This window comes from Theobroma cacao, chromosome 8 (genome assembly GCF_000208745.1).
Source record: "Theobroma cacao cultivar B97-61/B2 chromosome 8, Criollo_cocoa_genome_V2, whole genome shotgun sequence".
Classification (NCBI taxonomy): Eukaryota; Viridiplantae; Streptophyta; class Magnoliopsida; order Malvales; family Malvaceae; genus Theobroma; species Theobroma cacao.
In genome coordinates, this window is record NC_030857.1 from 357240 (window position 1) to 370685 (window position 13446).

General features: G+C 37.6%; 4 protein-coding genes across 4 annotated transcripts; 3 read left to right on the plus strand and 1 right to left on the minus strand.

Annotated features, from left to right (window-relative positions):
* LOC18591195 (abscisic acid 8'-hydroxylase 4) lies at window positions 255-3510 on the plus strand. The gene is made up of 9 exons (XM_018126268.1): window positions 255-525; window positions 652-973; window positions 1132-1281; window positions 1444-1692; window positions 1844-1933; window positions 2071-2149; window positions 2371-2477; window positions 2630-2748; window positions 3116-3510. Exons 1-9 carry the CDS (start codon window positions 326-328, stop codon window positions 3213-3215), a joined length of 1416 nt encoding a protein of 471 aa, XP_017981757.1. The 5' UTR covers window positions 255-325; the 3' UTR covers window positions 3216-3510.
* LOC18591196 (thioredoxin-like 4, chloroplastic) lies at window positions 4318-7303 on the minus strand. Its single transcript, XM_007017174.2, has 4 exons — window positions 7145-7303; window positions 5746-6429; window positions 5213-5266; window positions 4318-4607 (listed from the first exon to the last, which is right to left on the minus strand). The coding sequence occupies exons 2-4, from the start codon at window positions 6220-6222 to the stop codon at window positions 4488-4490; spliced, it is 651 nt and encodes a 216-aa protein (XP_007017236.2). The 5' UTR covers window positions 6223-6429; window positions 7145-7303; the 3' UTR covers window positions 4318-4487.
* LOC18591197 (non-specific lipid-transfer protein-like 1) lies at window positions 7992-9930 on the plus strand. Its single transcript, XM_018125327.1, has 4 exons — window positions 7992-8312; window positions 8409-8469; window positions 9305-9407; window positions 9553-9930. Exons 1-4 carry the CDS (start codon window positions 8187-8189, stop codon window positions 9632-9634), a joined length of 372 nt encoding a protein of 123 aa, XP_017980816.1. The 5' UTR covers window positions 7992-8186; the 3' UTR covers window positions 9635-9930.
* Window positions 10819-12982, plus strand: LOC18591198 (alpha-amylase). Its single transcript, XM_018125718.1, has 4 exons — window positions 10819-10988; window positions 11078-11210; window positions 11462-12246; window positions 12393-12982. Exons 1-4 carry the CDS (start codon window positions 10911-10913, stop codon window positions 12642-12644), a joined length of 1248 nt encoding a protein of 415 aa, XP_017981207.1. The 5' UTR covers window positions 10819-10910; the 3' UTR covers window positions 12645-12982.

The following is a 13446-nucleotide window of genomic DNA, read 5'->3' on the forward strand; positions in this document are numbered from 1 at the left end:
CATCAACATAAATTTGAGAAATATAATAAGATGTAGCTAAGGATTATAAAGATATGGATATGTTGCATTAGCTCAATAACTGGTGAAAATTGTCTGCATAATGATGTCCAGTGGTTTTTTGTTGGATTTGTATGAATCTTACCATAATATGACAAAATCTAAATAAAAATAACGCACGTCCTTGTCTCCATGTTCTTTCAATTTCTCTATATTAGCCAATCCCTTCTCCCTCCACCAATGACTCCTATCACCAAACCAACATCTTGGATTCTACAACGAGTCAGGTTTAACTTTGCTACTCCCAAGGAGAGTGTCCGCGACAGAAATGGCTGGAATTTTTGCATATGCTGTTATCTTTCTCATAACTGTAGTCTTATATAGATTGTTAAGAAGGGAAAAGAAAGAATCCCAAGGAAGAGCTGAGGCTGAGCTTCCTCCAGGGTCAATGGGATGGCCTTATATGGGAGAAACTCTCCAACTCTATTCTCAAGACCCAAATGTGTTTTTTGCTGCCAAGCAGAAAAGGTTTTCAAACCCCCCTTCGTTTTGCTGCTCTGACTTTCAAAGTGTTTTACTGTCTTTTTTATTCTTTTCTTTTTGGGCTTTTTCACTCAACTTCGTTGTGGTAAAACTTAAAACATGGTGATTCAGGTATGGAGAGATTTTCAAAACACATATCCTAGGCTGTCCTTCTGTTATGCTGGCTAGCCCTGAGGCTGCTCGCTTTGTATTGGTAACTCAAGCTCACTTGTTCAAGCCCACGTACCCCAAAAGCAAGGAGCGTCTGGTTGGTCCAGCTGCGCTGTTTTTTCACCAAGGGGACTACCATACTCGTCTCAGGAAGCTGGTTCAAGCCTCATTGTCCATTGAAACAATTCGGAACTTGGTGGCAAATATCGATGCCCTAGCAGCCTCTGCTTTAGATACTTGGGATGGGGGGCATGTTATTAACACTTTTCATGAAATGAAAAAGGTTAATTTCGCTTCAATATCGTCAAAACAAATGATTGGGTTCAATGTTTTATAATTCTTTTCCTTATTGACACAGTTTTTTCTCTTTTTTTTTTTGTTCTGGTATTAATAAATAACGTCTTGAATCTCCTGACTTAAGTTTGTCTCCAATGATTGCAGTTTTCTTTCGAAGTTGGCATACTATTTATTTTTGGCCGTTTGGAAGCTCGACATAGGGAGGAGCTTAAGAAGAACTACTTCATAGTTGACAGAGGCTACAATTCCTTCCCTACAAACATCCCTGGAACTCCCTACAAAAAGGCATTACTGGTAAGCAGAATATCATATCATACAAGCAATCCCATTTCTGTTAATTTTGATTTTATTCTGACCTTTATCTTGTTTTCTTCTTGGAAGAAACTTCTCGAAAGTTCGACTTGTCAAATTATTAACTGTCTTCGTTCCTATTCCCTTAAAACGAATTCCCTGCAGGCAAGAAAGAGGTTGAGTAAGATTTTGAGTGATATCATATGTAAAAGGAAGGAGAAGAGGTTGCTTGAAAAGGATCTTTTGGGTTGTCTACTGAATTACAAAGATGAAAAAGGGGAAGTCCTAACTTGTGATCAAATCTCGGATAACATCATTGGTACTCTTTTCGCTGCTCAGGACACCACTGCCAGCGTCATGACATGGATTGTCAAGTACCTCCATGACAATCCGAAACTTCTAGAGACAGTTAAGGTAAGAGCATGGAACCAGTCCAACCATTTTTGCGGTTTCTAGATTCGTCCCCCCTCCCCATTAATTTATTGCTTGTCTTTATCATTGAAATTATGTCTCCAGGCCAGATACAGAAAATCTTATTTAACTATTGGTGAGGCTGTCTTTGTAGGCTGAACAGAAGGCAATTAGAAGACTGAATGAAGAAGGCAACCAGCCACTGAGGTGGTCACAGACAAGGGATATGCCAGTTACTTACAAGGTGAGAACTGTTAATCATAGTGACTTGCCTTATACAGGCATCTAGTCACATTGAAATTTGTTCTTTTCATGAATTGCCAAGTTGGATTTGGCTACCCTTCAATCCTGGCTAACAGTGGAAAGCATTAACTTGACCAGGTTGTATTAGAGACATTACGAATGGCAAGCATCATATCCTTCACTTTTAGAGAAGCAGTTGCTGATGTGGAATACAAAGGTAAGGATACATCGATTTTAATGACAGAGGGAGAGAATTTATTTGGGATGACTAAATAAAAGTGCACTTTGGGTGAATATGGAATTAAGAGCACTGCAAAACCATAAAAGATAATTTTTTCAGATTTCACTGCCGAAATACCTATGAGCATCCCATTCTTTGACTGAGCATTATCATATAAAATGACATAAGACAGTTGCTGACTCTAAAATTTGCAACAGGATACCTCATTCCAAAAGGTTGGAAAGTAATGCCTCTGTTCAGAAACATTCATCACAATCCTGAATTTTTTACTGATCCCCAGAAATTTGATCCTTCCAGGTTTGAGGTATGAATAGACTAAAATGTGCTATATATCCAATGTGTCTGTAGATATTTTTCTTTTCCTGTTTCATTTATGATTTTGCTATTAACTTAACTTTTATGGAGGCATTTCTCTGGTTGTAGACATATGATAAGTTACTCTCACTGTTTTTGTAGGTTGCCCCAAAACCCAACACTTTCATGCCATTTGGCAATGGAGTGCATGCCTGTCCTGGAAATGAGCTTGCAAAGCTGGAGATGCTTATAATGAGCCACCACTTGGTTTCCAAGTTCAGGTATTGTTTGAAAATCACAGTTCCAATAATAAGTAATGCTCCTGTCATTCAAACAGCACACTGGCTTAACAGTAACTTGGACCATATTCTCATATTGGTCCCCTTCAATGAGATTTCTTTCTTTGTCACTAGTAAAAACAATCTTAATCAATCTAGAAGAGAATGTTCTACCATCAAGATGTTTTAGAAAAGGGATTCTTGTTCATGTGAATGGCTGTATAAATTCATAAAAATGATCTAAAAAGACAACAAGAAGGAAATATAAGAGGGGGAAAAAAAGAAATGAAATTACATATCTTTGGGGAAGGAAGAAGACTTGTTTCTCTGCACATAACTGCTGACAAAAACATTTTGTTGGGTTTTGCAGGTGGGAAGTGGTAGGATCCCAAAGTGGGAGTCAATATGGCCCATTTCCAGTCCCTCTGCAAGGACTCCCCACCAGATTTTGGAAAGAATCTACTAGGTAGAAGGCAACATGGATGTGGATTATAATAATAGCTGTGATGGAACGCGCCTCACCCACCTCATTCACTCTTTTAGTCGCTACAGTAAAACTTTTAGCCTGGCAGTTTTCATTTTTACCATCCAATTTATAGCCCATCCCCTTACAAGGTCTTAGGGGATGGTAAGTTGTTTCCCATCCACTAGTTCAGTTTTAGTTCATTCTCATTGTCATTCAACGCCCCTCGTATTTTTTCTTTTAGCGGCAAGCAATTTGTAACTCGACATTTGATATCTATGGTAGTTGAAAGGTTTCCATTAGCAAACAAGTACTATTCCAAGTTTCGCATTTATCTGCAAATCCTTTTCAGAGAGGAGAAACATCTTGTTTTGGTTTTCCATTGCTTGCCGTTTTCCATAAATCATGACCACTTATGCCGTACCCTTGGAGTTCTCTTCCAGAGGCTGCCAGGGAGCCATGTGTCAAACTACAATGGGCTGAGTTGGAATGGGTGATGCCTCCGGCAGGCGAGCTCCGTCTGAAGGACACCAAGTTAGTTGACTACAGTTTGTGCTGTCTTCCCTTATGGACCCCACTAATTAGATGTGGCTACCAGAGCTTGATAGCTTTGAGCCCATTGTCATGTCAGTCTTTACCAGCAGCTTTGGCCATGATATTTTAAAGGATCCTGTACTGATGTAGACTGGAGGAACTTCCAGCAAACACATTTACCTTACCCTGCTTAGTCGATTGAGTTCATAACGCCTGTTTGGTTGTTTTCTTTCCTTCTCATCCTTCGAATCTGGCATAAGAAGGTCAGGAAAAGTTATCTCCACAGCACTTCATATGTTGATTTAATCCTACTTAACCATTGTCATTGGAAAATCTTTCTGCAAGACATCAGATTGAAGTTTGAACCATATCATGCGTTGGTCTGGTCAGTTGGCAAGGCATATATCAGTTGTACATGGTTTTTCCTTCATATGAAGCATTCCATATTCCTGATCATTCAATTTCTAGATAAGCCATAGCTAGAGTTGGCTGGAGAGGGCCCACTGATTTTTACATAAGCCATATCTAAAGGCTTCATCTTTAGCAGATAGACATTATTATGAACACTCGGAGCATACGGTCAACAGACAGAACAATAGAAACAACATTTTCAATTTTTAAGTACACCATATGAATAATGGTTACAGTAGTAATACGTTCTATACCAGTTATTCTTGTCTAATCCAGTCCAAGTATCTCAATATTTTACTGCAAAAGCAAAGTTCGAAAATATAACCGCCTTTGCTTAAGCATCTTGAGTGGTACATGTATACTTCAGAATGGCTTCAACAATTCTCTCCTTGTCTCTGGTTGGAAATGCTTCCAAGAGAACTCCATTTTTATAAAAGTGGAAGAGAGGCACTGCCTGCAACATTGAGGTTCATCGTATTTTCAATGCAGCATAGTACAGGAGCAAAGAAAAAGGACTATATATTGCTGATAATGATATAGAATGATGCATGAATAAAAGAAAAGCATGCTTAGTAGATTAGGATGCATCCACATATGCTATCCTGATTTTGGAATTAAGAAGTAGCATGGACCAGAAAAAGGAGGTTTCCCCCAAAAAACCATTGATGCAAAAAGCTTCCTTTTCTTGGTGATTTTCTTTCTTCCCAACTTGATTAGAAATAGACATAAGTAATTATTCAAGATCCTTTTCTCCACAAAAATTTTAAATTTCTACTCAGTTTGATCTTTTTGCCAAAAGACAAAAGATCAGGTTCAGCTATGATAATGACTCCACACAGGTGATCAGATGATAATGACATCTAAAGGAAAAGTCAGCAAGCAAATTGTCATGATGCTCAGGTTTTCTCATCAAAAAGTTGATCCGTACACACAAAATAAATGAGTGAACATGAAACTAAGCATCTTTGGATCGTTGATTTTCATTGCAAACAACTGATGCTTCTATTTTTTGCAAAATACTCTGTATAAGGAATGGACATAATCTACAACAGAGATTACCCTGATTCTAAGTCTTTCAGCAACTTCAGATTGTTCATCATACTCATCAAGTACCTGCGCCAAAAAACATATAATAAGAGCTCATATTTTATCACCCGTAGTCCTGGTGATGGTTTGAAGGAAAATTTAGACTAATGACTGAGGAACTTAGTCCAATGCAAACTGACACCCAACCAATTTTTTGTCTGGTCAAAATGCCCTCCTACCAACTAAGAGTCCAACTCTGCTGGATCTATGCCTTCTAAGATGAATTACATTTTTTAAATGGTCAAAATCCACATCACTTGCATATCAGATAAATATCAGTTTATCAGAATTTACTGCAAGTGCTAGGTCACTCTTGGGAGGCCTTTTTCCTTCCCTAGGAATGTAAGTGCAATTAATTTAGATGGTGTTAAGTGCTGAAATTCCATCTTAAGTTTCTTGTTGCTAATCGCACCCATGAACTTGAATTTAGGATAGATGCATGTATTCTAAGCAATAACATGGCTTTCTTTGCAGTGGATGCAGTTCAGCTTGTGAAAGATACTCACATTATGTTTCAAGAAAATTACTGCAGCTTCTTCATCGCCAGAACCCTTGCATAGTTTTGAGAAACCCTGCTCAATGTACTTACAGCTTCCACAGGAAGTTCGATAAAAATCTACCACAACTAAAGAATTTGTTTCCTTGGCCTTATCAAGGATTTTCAAAAACTCTTCATCAGTCTTAAATTCTCTAACACAGTCCACAGGACAGAGGTCATCATCTTCGTCAGATAATTGCCCTTGATTTTCATCAGCCACACCTTTGATACATCCAGGATGCAATGTGTGGCTAATTTCCAATGAGTCCAAGCCAGCAGTTATAGTCATAGCTGGTGTTTTGACCCTCATAAGACAAGAATTAACATGACTTCGATTATTATGTAAGCTGGGCAGACTACAGGGAATTCTATAATTGAGTTGCCCATCAAGATTTTTTCTGAAAATGAAAGAGGCGTTACTGTGGAGCATATTCTGCTTGTGCATGACAGCATACAGCAAACTCTCCACAACAGAAATATATTAAAAAAAAAAAAACCCCACCCTAAAATTTATGAATTTAGAGGACAAAGTTGAGATACGTGGGTTAATATATTGCCTGATTGAGCGGTTATCTTTCTAGTGTCCCTTATCCCTTGTCTGGTTCCATCAGCTGAGTGGTAATCAATCAGGCAGCCATCACTCATTCACTATCTATATGACAAATACGTATAAAAACATCAGAATTTTCTCCAAGTTGAAAAGTTATGCTTTATTTGTAAACAAATAACCTGCAGATTCCTGATTATCCAGATATTCAAATATTCAATGTATCTAGATAAACTTCATTCAAAGAAAGGTGGTAAACAGAAGGTATGATACAGGACATTTTCTGAAGTATATATATTCATATTCTCAAGTTGTCAGAAAGTGGGAAAATATGGATCATTCGTATTGTATAAATGACAGTGTTTTCTTTATATCTATCCAGACAACTGCAATCTTCAAGAAGAAACTACATGACTTTTCAGCTAAAGCAAGAACAGAGGTGCCATTTTCCAAAGGGTCAAAAGACCCATCCAGCACTTTGAAGATCAGAGTCAATCTACACCCCTATTTTCTGATCTTCCTATTGTTTTGTACTTTTCCCACTTGCCCACTTCCTCCATGAAACCAAACTTATCATACCAATTCTGGTTTCTTTCTGTTGAGCATGGATAAAACTTAACCATCCAATGCAAACAAGTAAACATGTAACAGTTCATAGTTCATCAAACACTCGACGGAGATTTGCTAAAACTGAACCAACAGGGATACAGGTTTCGACAAGAACAGCCGCTAAAATTAAGAACAATTGGTATCAAAGACTAGCTAGGAGACTGTTCTTCATGTTATGCGGAAGAATTTGAAGAAATGAACAGCAGCTTACCTCCGGCAGTTAAAGAGAGGTGACTTGCTTTTGGCGATAACTGAAGAAGCTTCGAATGAGAAACGGACACGCCACCACCTCATCCGCTTTTCACGTTCCCATACGCTATCCAAATATCCCTTCATACTATTAATTTGTTTAATGGGGGCCGTGTTTTCCCCTTATTTATCCAAGGGGAACAGCTCTTGTCCACCGTTTTTTTCAATACTATTATTATGCTAACATGACTTAATCTTCCCCTTTCTTAATTACTCTATTGAGGCATTATTTCAATGGTACCTAATTGCGTCAAGTCAAGTGTTTCAGAATAGGTAGACAGTGTGTTTCAATTTTACATCGACTAAATAAAAAATTTTTAAAAAGTTTATATCCCATGAAAATTGCATTGCACTACTTCTCTAAATCAAAAGCTCTAAGTTCAGATCTTTACTGTCAAAGTAAAATGCAAAATAGATATAGCAAGGATTTCAACTCAAGACTAGTTAAGGTTTTTATTCATGAAAATCTCAAAGCCCAAAGGCCCAAAACCCACTTCTAGATCAAAGCAACTGTGTTAAACCTTAGCCCACTAGAAAATATCTTAGCCCAGAACCAGACCAGACCAGAAAGTACTCGAAAAATTAATAAACGAAATCCCACGTGGACAAGCCACGTCAAGCTGGTACAGAGAATTAATTAACTAGTTATTGCGATAAATACCCTGTCAACGTTCTCACAGTAAGTAAGGTACAACTTATCTAAAAGTAAGCCATCAAGCTCTGATATATGTGAACACTGAGACTAGGGAAAAAGAACAGCTTCCCCATGGAAACAGCCGTATGGAAGCAAGGTTTTTATCATTTTTTTACAATATTAAATAGTTTTTATTGGAAAGCGTGTCACGCTAGCCATTTCATGATCCCTTGCCGGATTGAAATAAATTTTCGCCAGCTGCCTTCTCCCTACCTACATAATAAAAACAGTGTTAAGGATCCGTTAGACAAAAGCCAATTTCCATAGCTGCTTCTTCCTCTTCTTCGCTTCCTCAAAATTTGGTGTAATAATGGCGAATACTGAGTTGAAATCCGATAATTTGTTTGAGATGATGAAGATACATTTGGCTACCGATGCTGGTAAAGAGCTCACCAAGAAGATTGGCCTCGTTTACCAAATCAATATTGCCCCCAAGGTCCAACCTTTATGCATTCTTTCTTTCTTTTCTTAAACTTCAATTTAATTTGAAGTTTTGTTTTTTTTAATTCTGGGTTTTGTTTATGAGGTATAGAAAATTGGGTTCGATGAGGTTTCTTACGTTGTTGATCTCAAGAAAGGAGAGGTTACAAAAGGTTAGCCCTTTCTCTTCTCTTCTTTTCTTTTTTAAGACCTATCGTGTTTTTGTTAATCTTGTATTCTTTTTCCGGTTTTGATGTTTTGCTGGGTTTGTTTATGTTGCTCTGCCTCTTGATAAAATTGCAGCTTAGTAAATTGTGATGATGGAATAGAGTTTGAAGTTTGTATCTTTTACATATGTATGTATAATTCTGTAGAAGTTTTATCTACAAAAGATTATCTGCTTATCGAAAACTGAAATGGTTGCTTGCCAGTATCTGCTGATTAGTTCATTTCTCCTAATCCTGTAATTAGAGTATAAATTTTGTAACCGGTTGGGGTTCTTTTCTAGTATCATTTTCTTACATGTCTGTTCTATGATCATTATTTGGTTATTCAACTGCCTCTATGACAATGGTAGCAGAGTAGACCCCATTTCATTAGTTAATGCTTTACATGGTACAAGTCCTATTAATTCTTTGACAGCTTGCACTGCATTCCATTATTAGATATTCAATGGCAAAGTCCATTAATATTTCACCCTACTGGCAGGTAAGGGGGTTACCTAACTCTAACATATGGTGCTCTTATGTTAAAGATAAAGCCTGCAGTTTATTTCTGCAAGTTTTTGGCCATATAAAATAGGTATTATGACTGTTCTATTTGTATATGTTTACTTTTTATCTCGGTGACTTGCTCTTGGAGATACAGTATGATTACATTGATTCATGGATCTATACAATTAATTCAGTCTTCTTATTGCATTAGTTGGACCTAATAACTAAAGCAACATTAAGATACTGCTATTTTTTATTATATAATTTTTCATTATCCTATTGCTCTGAAACTTAGGTAAATATGAAGGGGGAAAGCCTGATGCTATATTTTCCTTTAAGGATGATGATTTTATAAAGGTTGCCACTGGGAAGATGCATCCCCAGATTGCCTTTATGAGGTACAATTTCCCATTTCTATTTATTTAGCCTTTATTATTAGTATTTTCTTTCTTCGGGGGGAGGATGTTGAAGGAAGTGGGGGTTGCAGTGTTAAGGATCTGTTCAATGTGTCTAACAATTAATATGTTGAAATCTATGATGCAGGGGTGCAATGAAGATTAAAGGGAGCTTGAGTGCAGCTCAGAAATTCACTCCAGACATTTTCCCAAAGCCTGCAAAGCTGTGAGCAGAGATGGTAATGTAGTACTGTATTAGGTTCTTTTGTTGGGAAAGCTAAGTTAGAAAAGTATAAATGGAAGCCATCCGTCAAACTATTTCATTGATAAGTCAGTTGTAATCCCTAAGGATTTGGATTATAAAGCTCCACAATCCATTTTATTGATCAATTGCAATATGCTACTTTTTTCAACCAAAGACTACGTGCTTTGTTGGATTCACAATTCCCTTCTTGTCAAGTTCACCATGTGATCAGATGCTAATTTTGCTTGTCATGCTTACTTGCTGTTCGCTGGACCTTGTTAACTTATTGTCAGGGCGCTTGATTTGATTTGTAACTCTTTTTGGGCGTGGGGACCATTTTATCTTTCATCAGGCAACTGCATTGTCCAACCAAGTATCAAGATCTTTGAAACAGCTCCTTAACTTGCAAACCCTGAAATGGGTTGTGCTATAATAAAATTCTGGTGATATGCAATTGCTGCTGATCACCAACTACAATTGTTTTATTCCAAGTCTTCTCATAATATATATCTTCCAAGTCTTCCATTAAATCCATGAAAGCTGGAATTAGATTCAACCGCTGTCACTGTCCATGTTGGCATATTTGCACTTTTTGCCCAATTCTCAAGTCAAACAAGGGTTAAAGTAACTGTAAATATATACCATTAGCAAAGCCAAAGTCATGGCTAAAACGTTTTTGAAATGATTAATATCTAAGAAAGATAAAAATCAATGATTAAGTAAAGCATTAAATAAGGGGAATTGCATTGCAAGAAAATAATACTCAGGGATTTGGAAGGTTGTAACTGTAATAAGATAAAAGGAGCTTAAAAGAACTTGAAGTGGAAACATCACAGATGACCAATACAATACGTTGAATTGTGACAAATAGACTTGCTGGAATTGCATCATTGAATGGCTTGAGTTCATTCAAGGTACCATTAGACGTCATAAATATCATCTACCGACTGATTGTGGTTAGTGCAATGGCCTTCGGAAGAATTTCCCGGCAGCTTCCGAACTGGACTCTTTGTTTTGATGGGGCTTGATGGGAATAATCATGGAGTCATTATTACGACCATCGTTTAATTGGTTTCAGACTTAAACAGAAATTTAATATTTTTGTCTATTTATTAATTTCAATCAAAATTCATTTCTCTCCTTCAAACACGTAATTGACTTCGAAGTTTTTGAAGCATCAATCACGCAGAAAATCCCAAAACATGCAGATGATGCCTATAAATGAGACGGCATAAACCTCAGCCCTCAAGACAAAAGGCCAAATGTTGACTTCACTTTGCTTCATCTCTCTCTTCCTCTCTGTCTTTCCCTCTTTGGTATCCCCTGCCTTACTGTTCCAGGTATGTTTTTTTTATCTCCTGACAACATGCAGAGGCTTCTGTTTGATTAAAACATAATTTTAATATTTAAGGATTTGATGTTGCTACAGGGTTTCAACTGGGAATCATGCAACAAGGCAGGTGGATGGTACAACTTTCTCAAGAACTCCGTCTCTGATATTGCTAACGCTGGTGTTACACATGTTTGGCTCCCTCCACCATCGCAGTCCGTTGGGCCCCAGGGTATACTCTACAATTAATTCTTCATTGATCATAGATATCATGTCATGTGGTGTGAATGATTACATGAATGTTCTGATTGATCTGCCAAAGGATCAATGGCCATTTTAGTGTTGATTACTGTGGCAGATAGCTTTTTTTCTCTTCTCTAGAATTGAGGCCTTGTATTTTGTTTGAAAATTGTCCTGTCCTAGCCATCTTTGACTGTATTGATGACTATCTTCACATCCTCAAGGAGCTCATTTTTCATCCAGGATACCTGCCAGGAAGGCTGTATGATCTTGACGCATCAAAGTATGGATCTCAGGCAGAATTGAAGTCATTGATTGATGCTTTCCATCAAAAAGGAGTCAAGTGTGTTGCTGACATAGTAATAAACCATAGAACAGCTGAGAGGAAAGATGGAAGAGGTATATATTGTATTTTTGAAGGTGGAACCCCAGATGACCGTTTAGATTGGGGGCCATCCTTCATTTGTGGCGATGATAAGGAGTATTCGGATGGCACAGGCAATCCTGACACTGGACTGGGTTACCAGCCTGCTCCTGACATTGATCATCTCAATCCAAGGGTACAAAAGGAATTATCGGATTGGATGAATTGGTTAAAGACTGAAATTGGATTTGATGGATGGCGTTTTGATTTTGTAAGAGGCTATGCCCCAAGCATTACCAAAATCTACATGGATCAAACTTCACCAGATTTCGCTGTTGGGGAGAAATGGGAAAACTTTTCTCTTGGACAAGAAGATTCACATCGCGGTGCACTAAAAGATTGGGTTGAAGCGGCCGGTGGGGTTGTTACAGCATTTGATTTCACTACAAAAGGGGTTCTCAATGCTGCCGTGCAAGGGGAGTTATGGCGGTTGAAGGACTCGAATGGTAAACCTCCAGGAATGATTGGACTTTTACCTCAAAATGCTGCTACTTTCGTCGACAATCATGACACCGGTTCCACCCAAAATCAATGGCCCTTCCCATCTGACAAAGTCATGCAGGGATATGCTTATATTCTCACCCATCCTGGCGTCCCCTCCATTGTAAGTTAACAGTAGCAGAAGTAATCAGCATTGTCTTCTTAACTTGTCACTATTCTTTGTAACTTTTGACTATCCAAATACACTTGTTTAATTGTTTACTTTGCCAGATTCTCAACCTAACGGAAACATGTTTCTTCCTCTTGCAGTTTTACGATCACTTCTTTGATTGGGGTTTGAAGGATGAGATTAGTAAACTGGTGGCGATCAGGAACAGGAATGGGATCAGTACCTCAAGCACGGTTAATATTCTGGCTTCTGATTCCGACCTTTACATGGCATCTATTGATGAGAAAATTATTATGAAGATTGGACCAAAGATGGATCTTGGAAACCTTGTTCCTTCTAACTACCAGCTTGCTACCTCAGGGAACGACTATGCAGTATGGGAGAAGAAGTGAAAAAATTTGAAAGAACACACAAAAAAAAAAAAGGGGAAAGCAAATTGGTCATCCGATGATGTTCTAAAAGAGTTGTCATTTCTGTTGAGAAGTAATACTTCATTGCATGCAGCAAGTGTTTGACTCTTAATTAAGTTTGTTTTCTTAGTTTGTTACAGTTTGCTTCGTTGTACTATAATTAAAAGTCTTGAGCTGTCCCTTACGTGTGAGTATGCATGAAATCTAGATTTAACACTTGTTAAATATGTTTACAAGTGTTCTTCATGTAAACAGGGTATATAAGCCTTGTATTATCTCCTCAATTTATGAATAATATGGTCCTACCTTCATTCTTTCTTCTCTTCCTCTACATATACTCTGTTATCAAGTCTCAGTTGCATTAACAATTTCTGTTAGAGCTAATTTCATGAGATCTGTTTGCTTCTTGTTTAAAAGAATTGGCAAAATACCTCAATTTTCTATGCAAAGAACATATTTGAAGCTAACTTACGAATTATCACCACTTTTTCTCTATTCTGTATGACCTCAGCCGTAAGTTTTTTCTTCCTAAAACAGCCTCAAATGATTGAATCAAACAGTACAGCCCTCCAATGCTGTTCGATGATAACAAAGATGGACAGGGTTTTTATCCATATCATTCTCTAGTTTGGATGAAGGTTAGCCGCAATTACCTCTTATCCGCTATGTTAAATATTCCTCTGTTTTCAATGTTATTATTGTCTCTTTCCATCTTATCCGCTATGTTAAATATTCCTCTGTTTTCAATATTATTATTGTCTCTTTCCCTCTCTCTCATACTCAG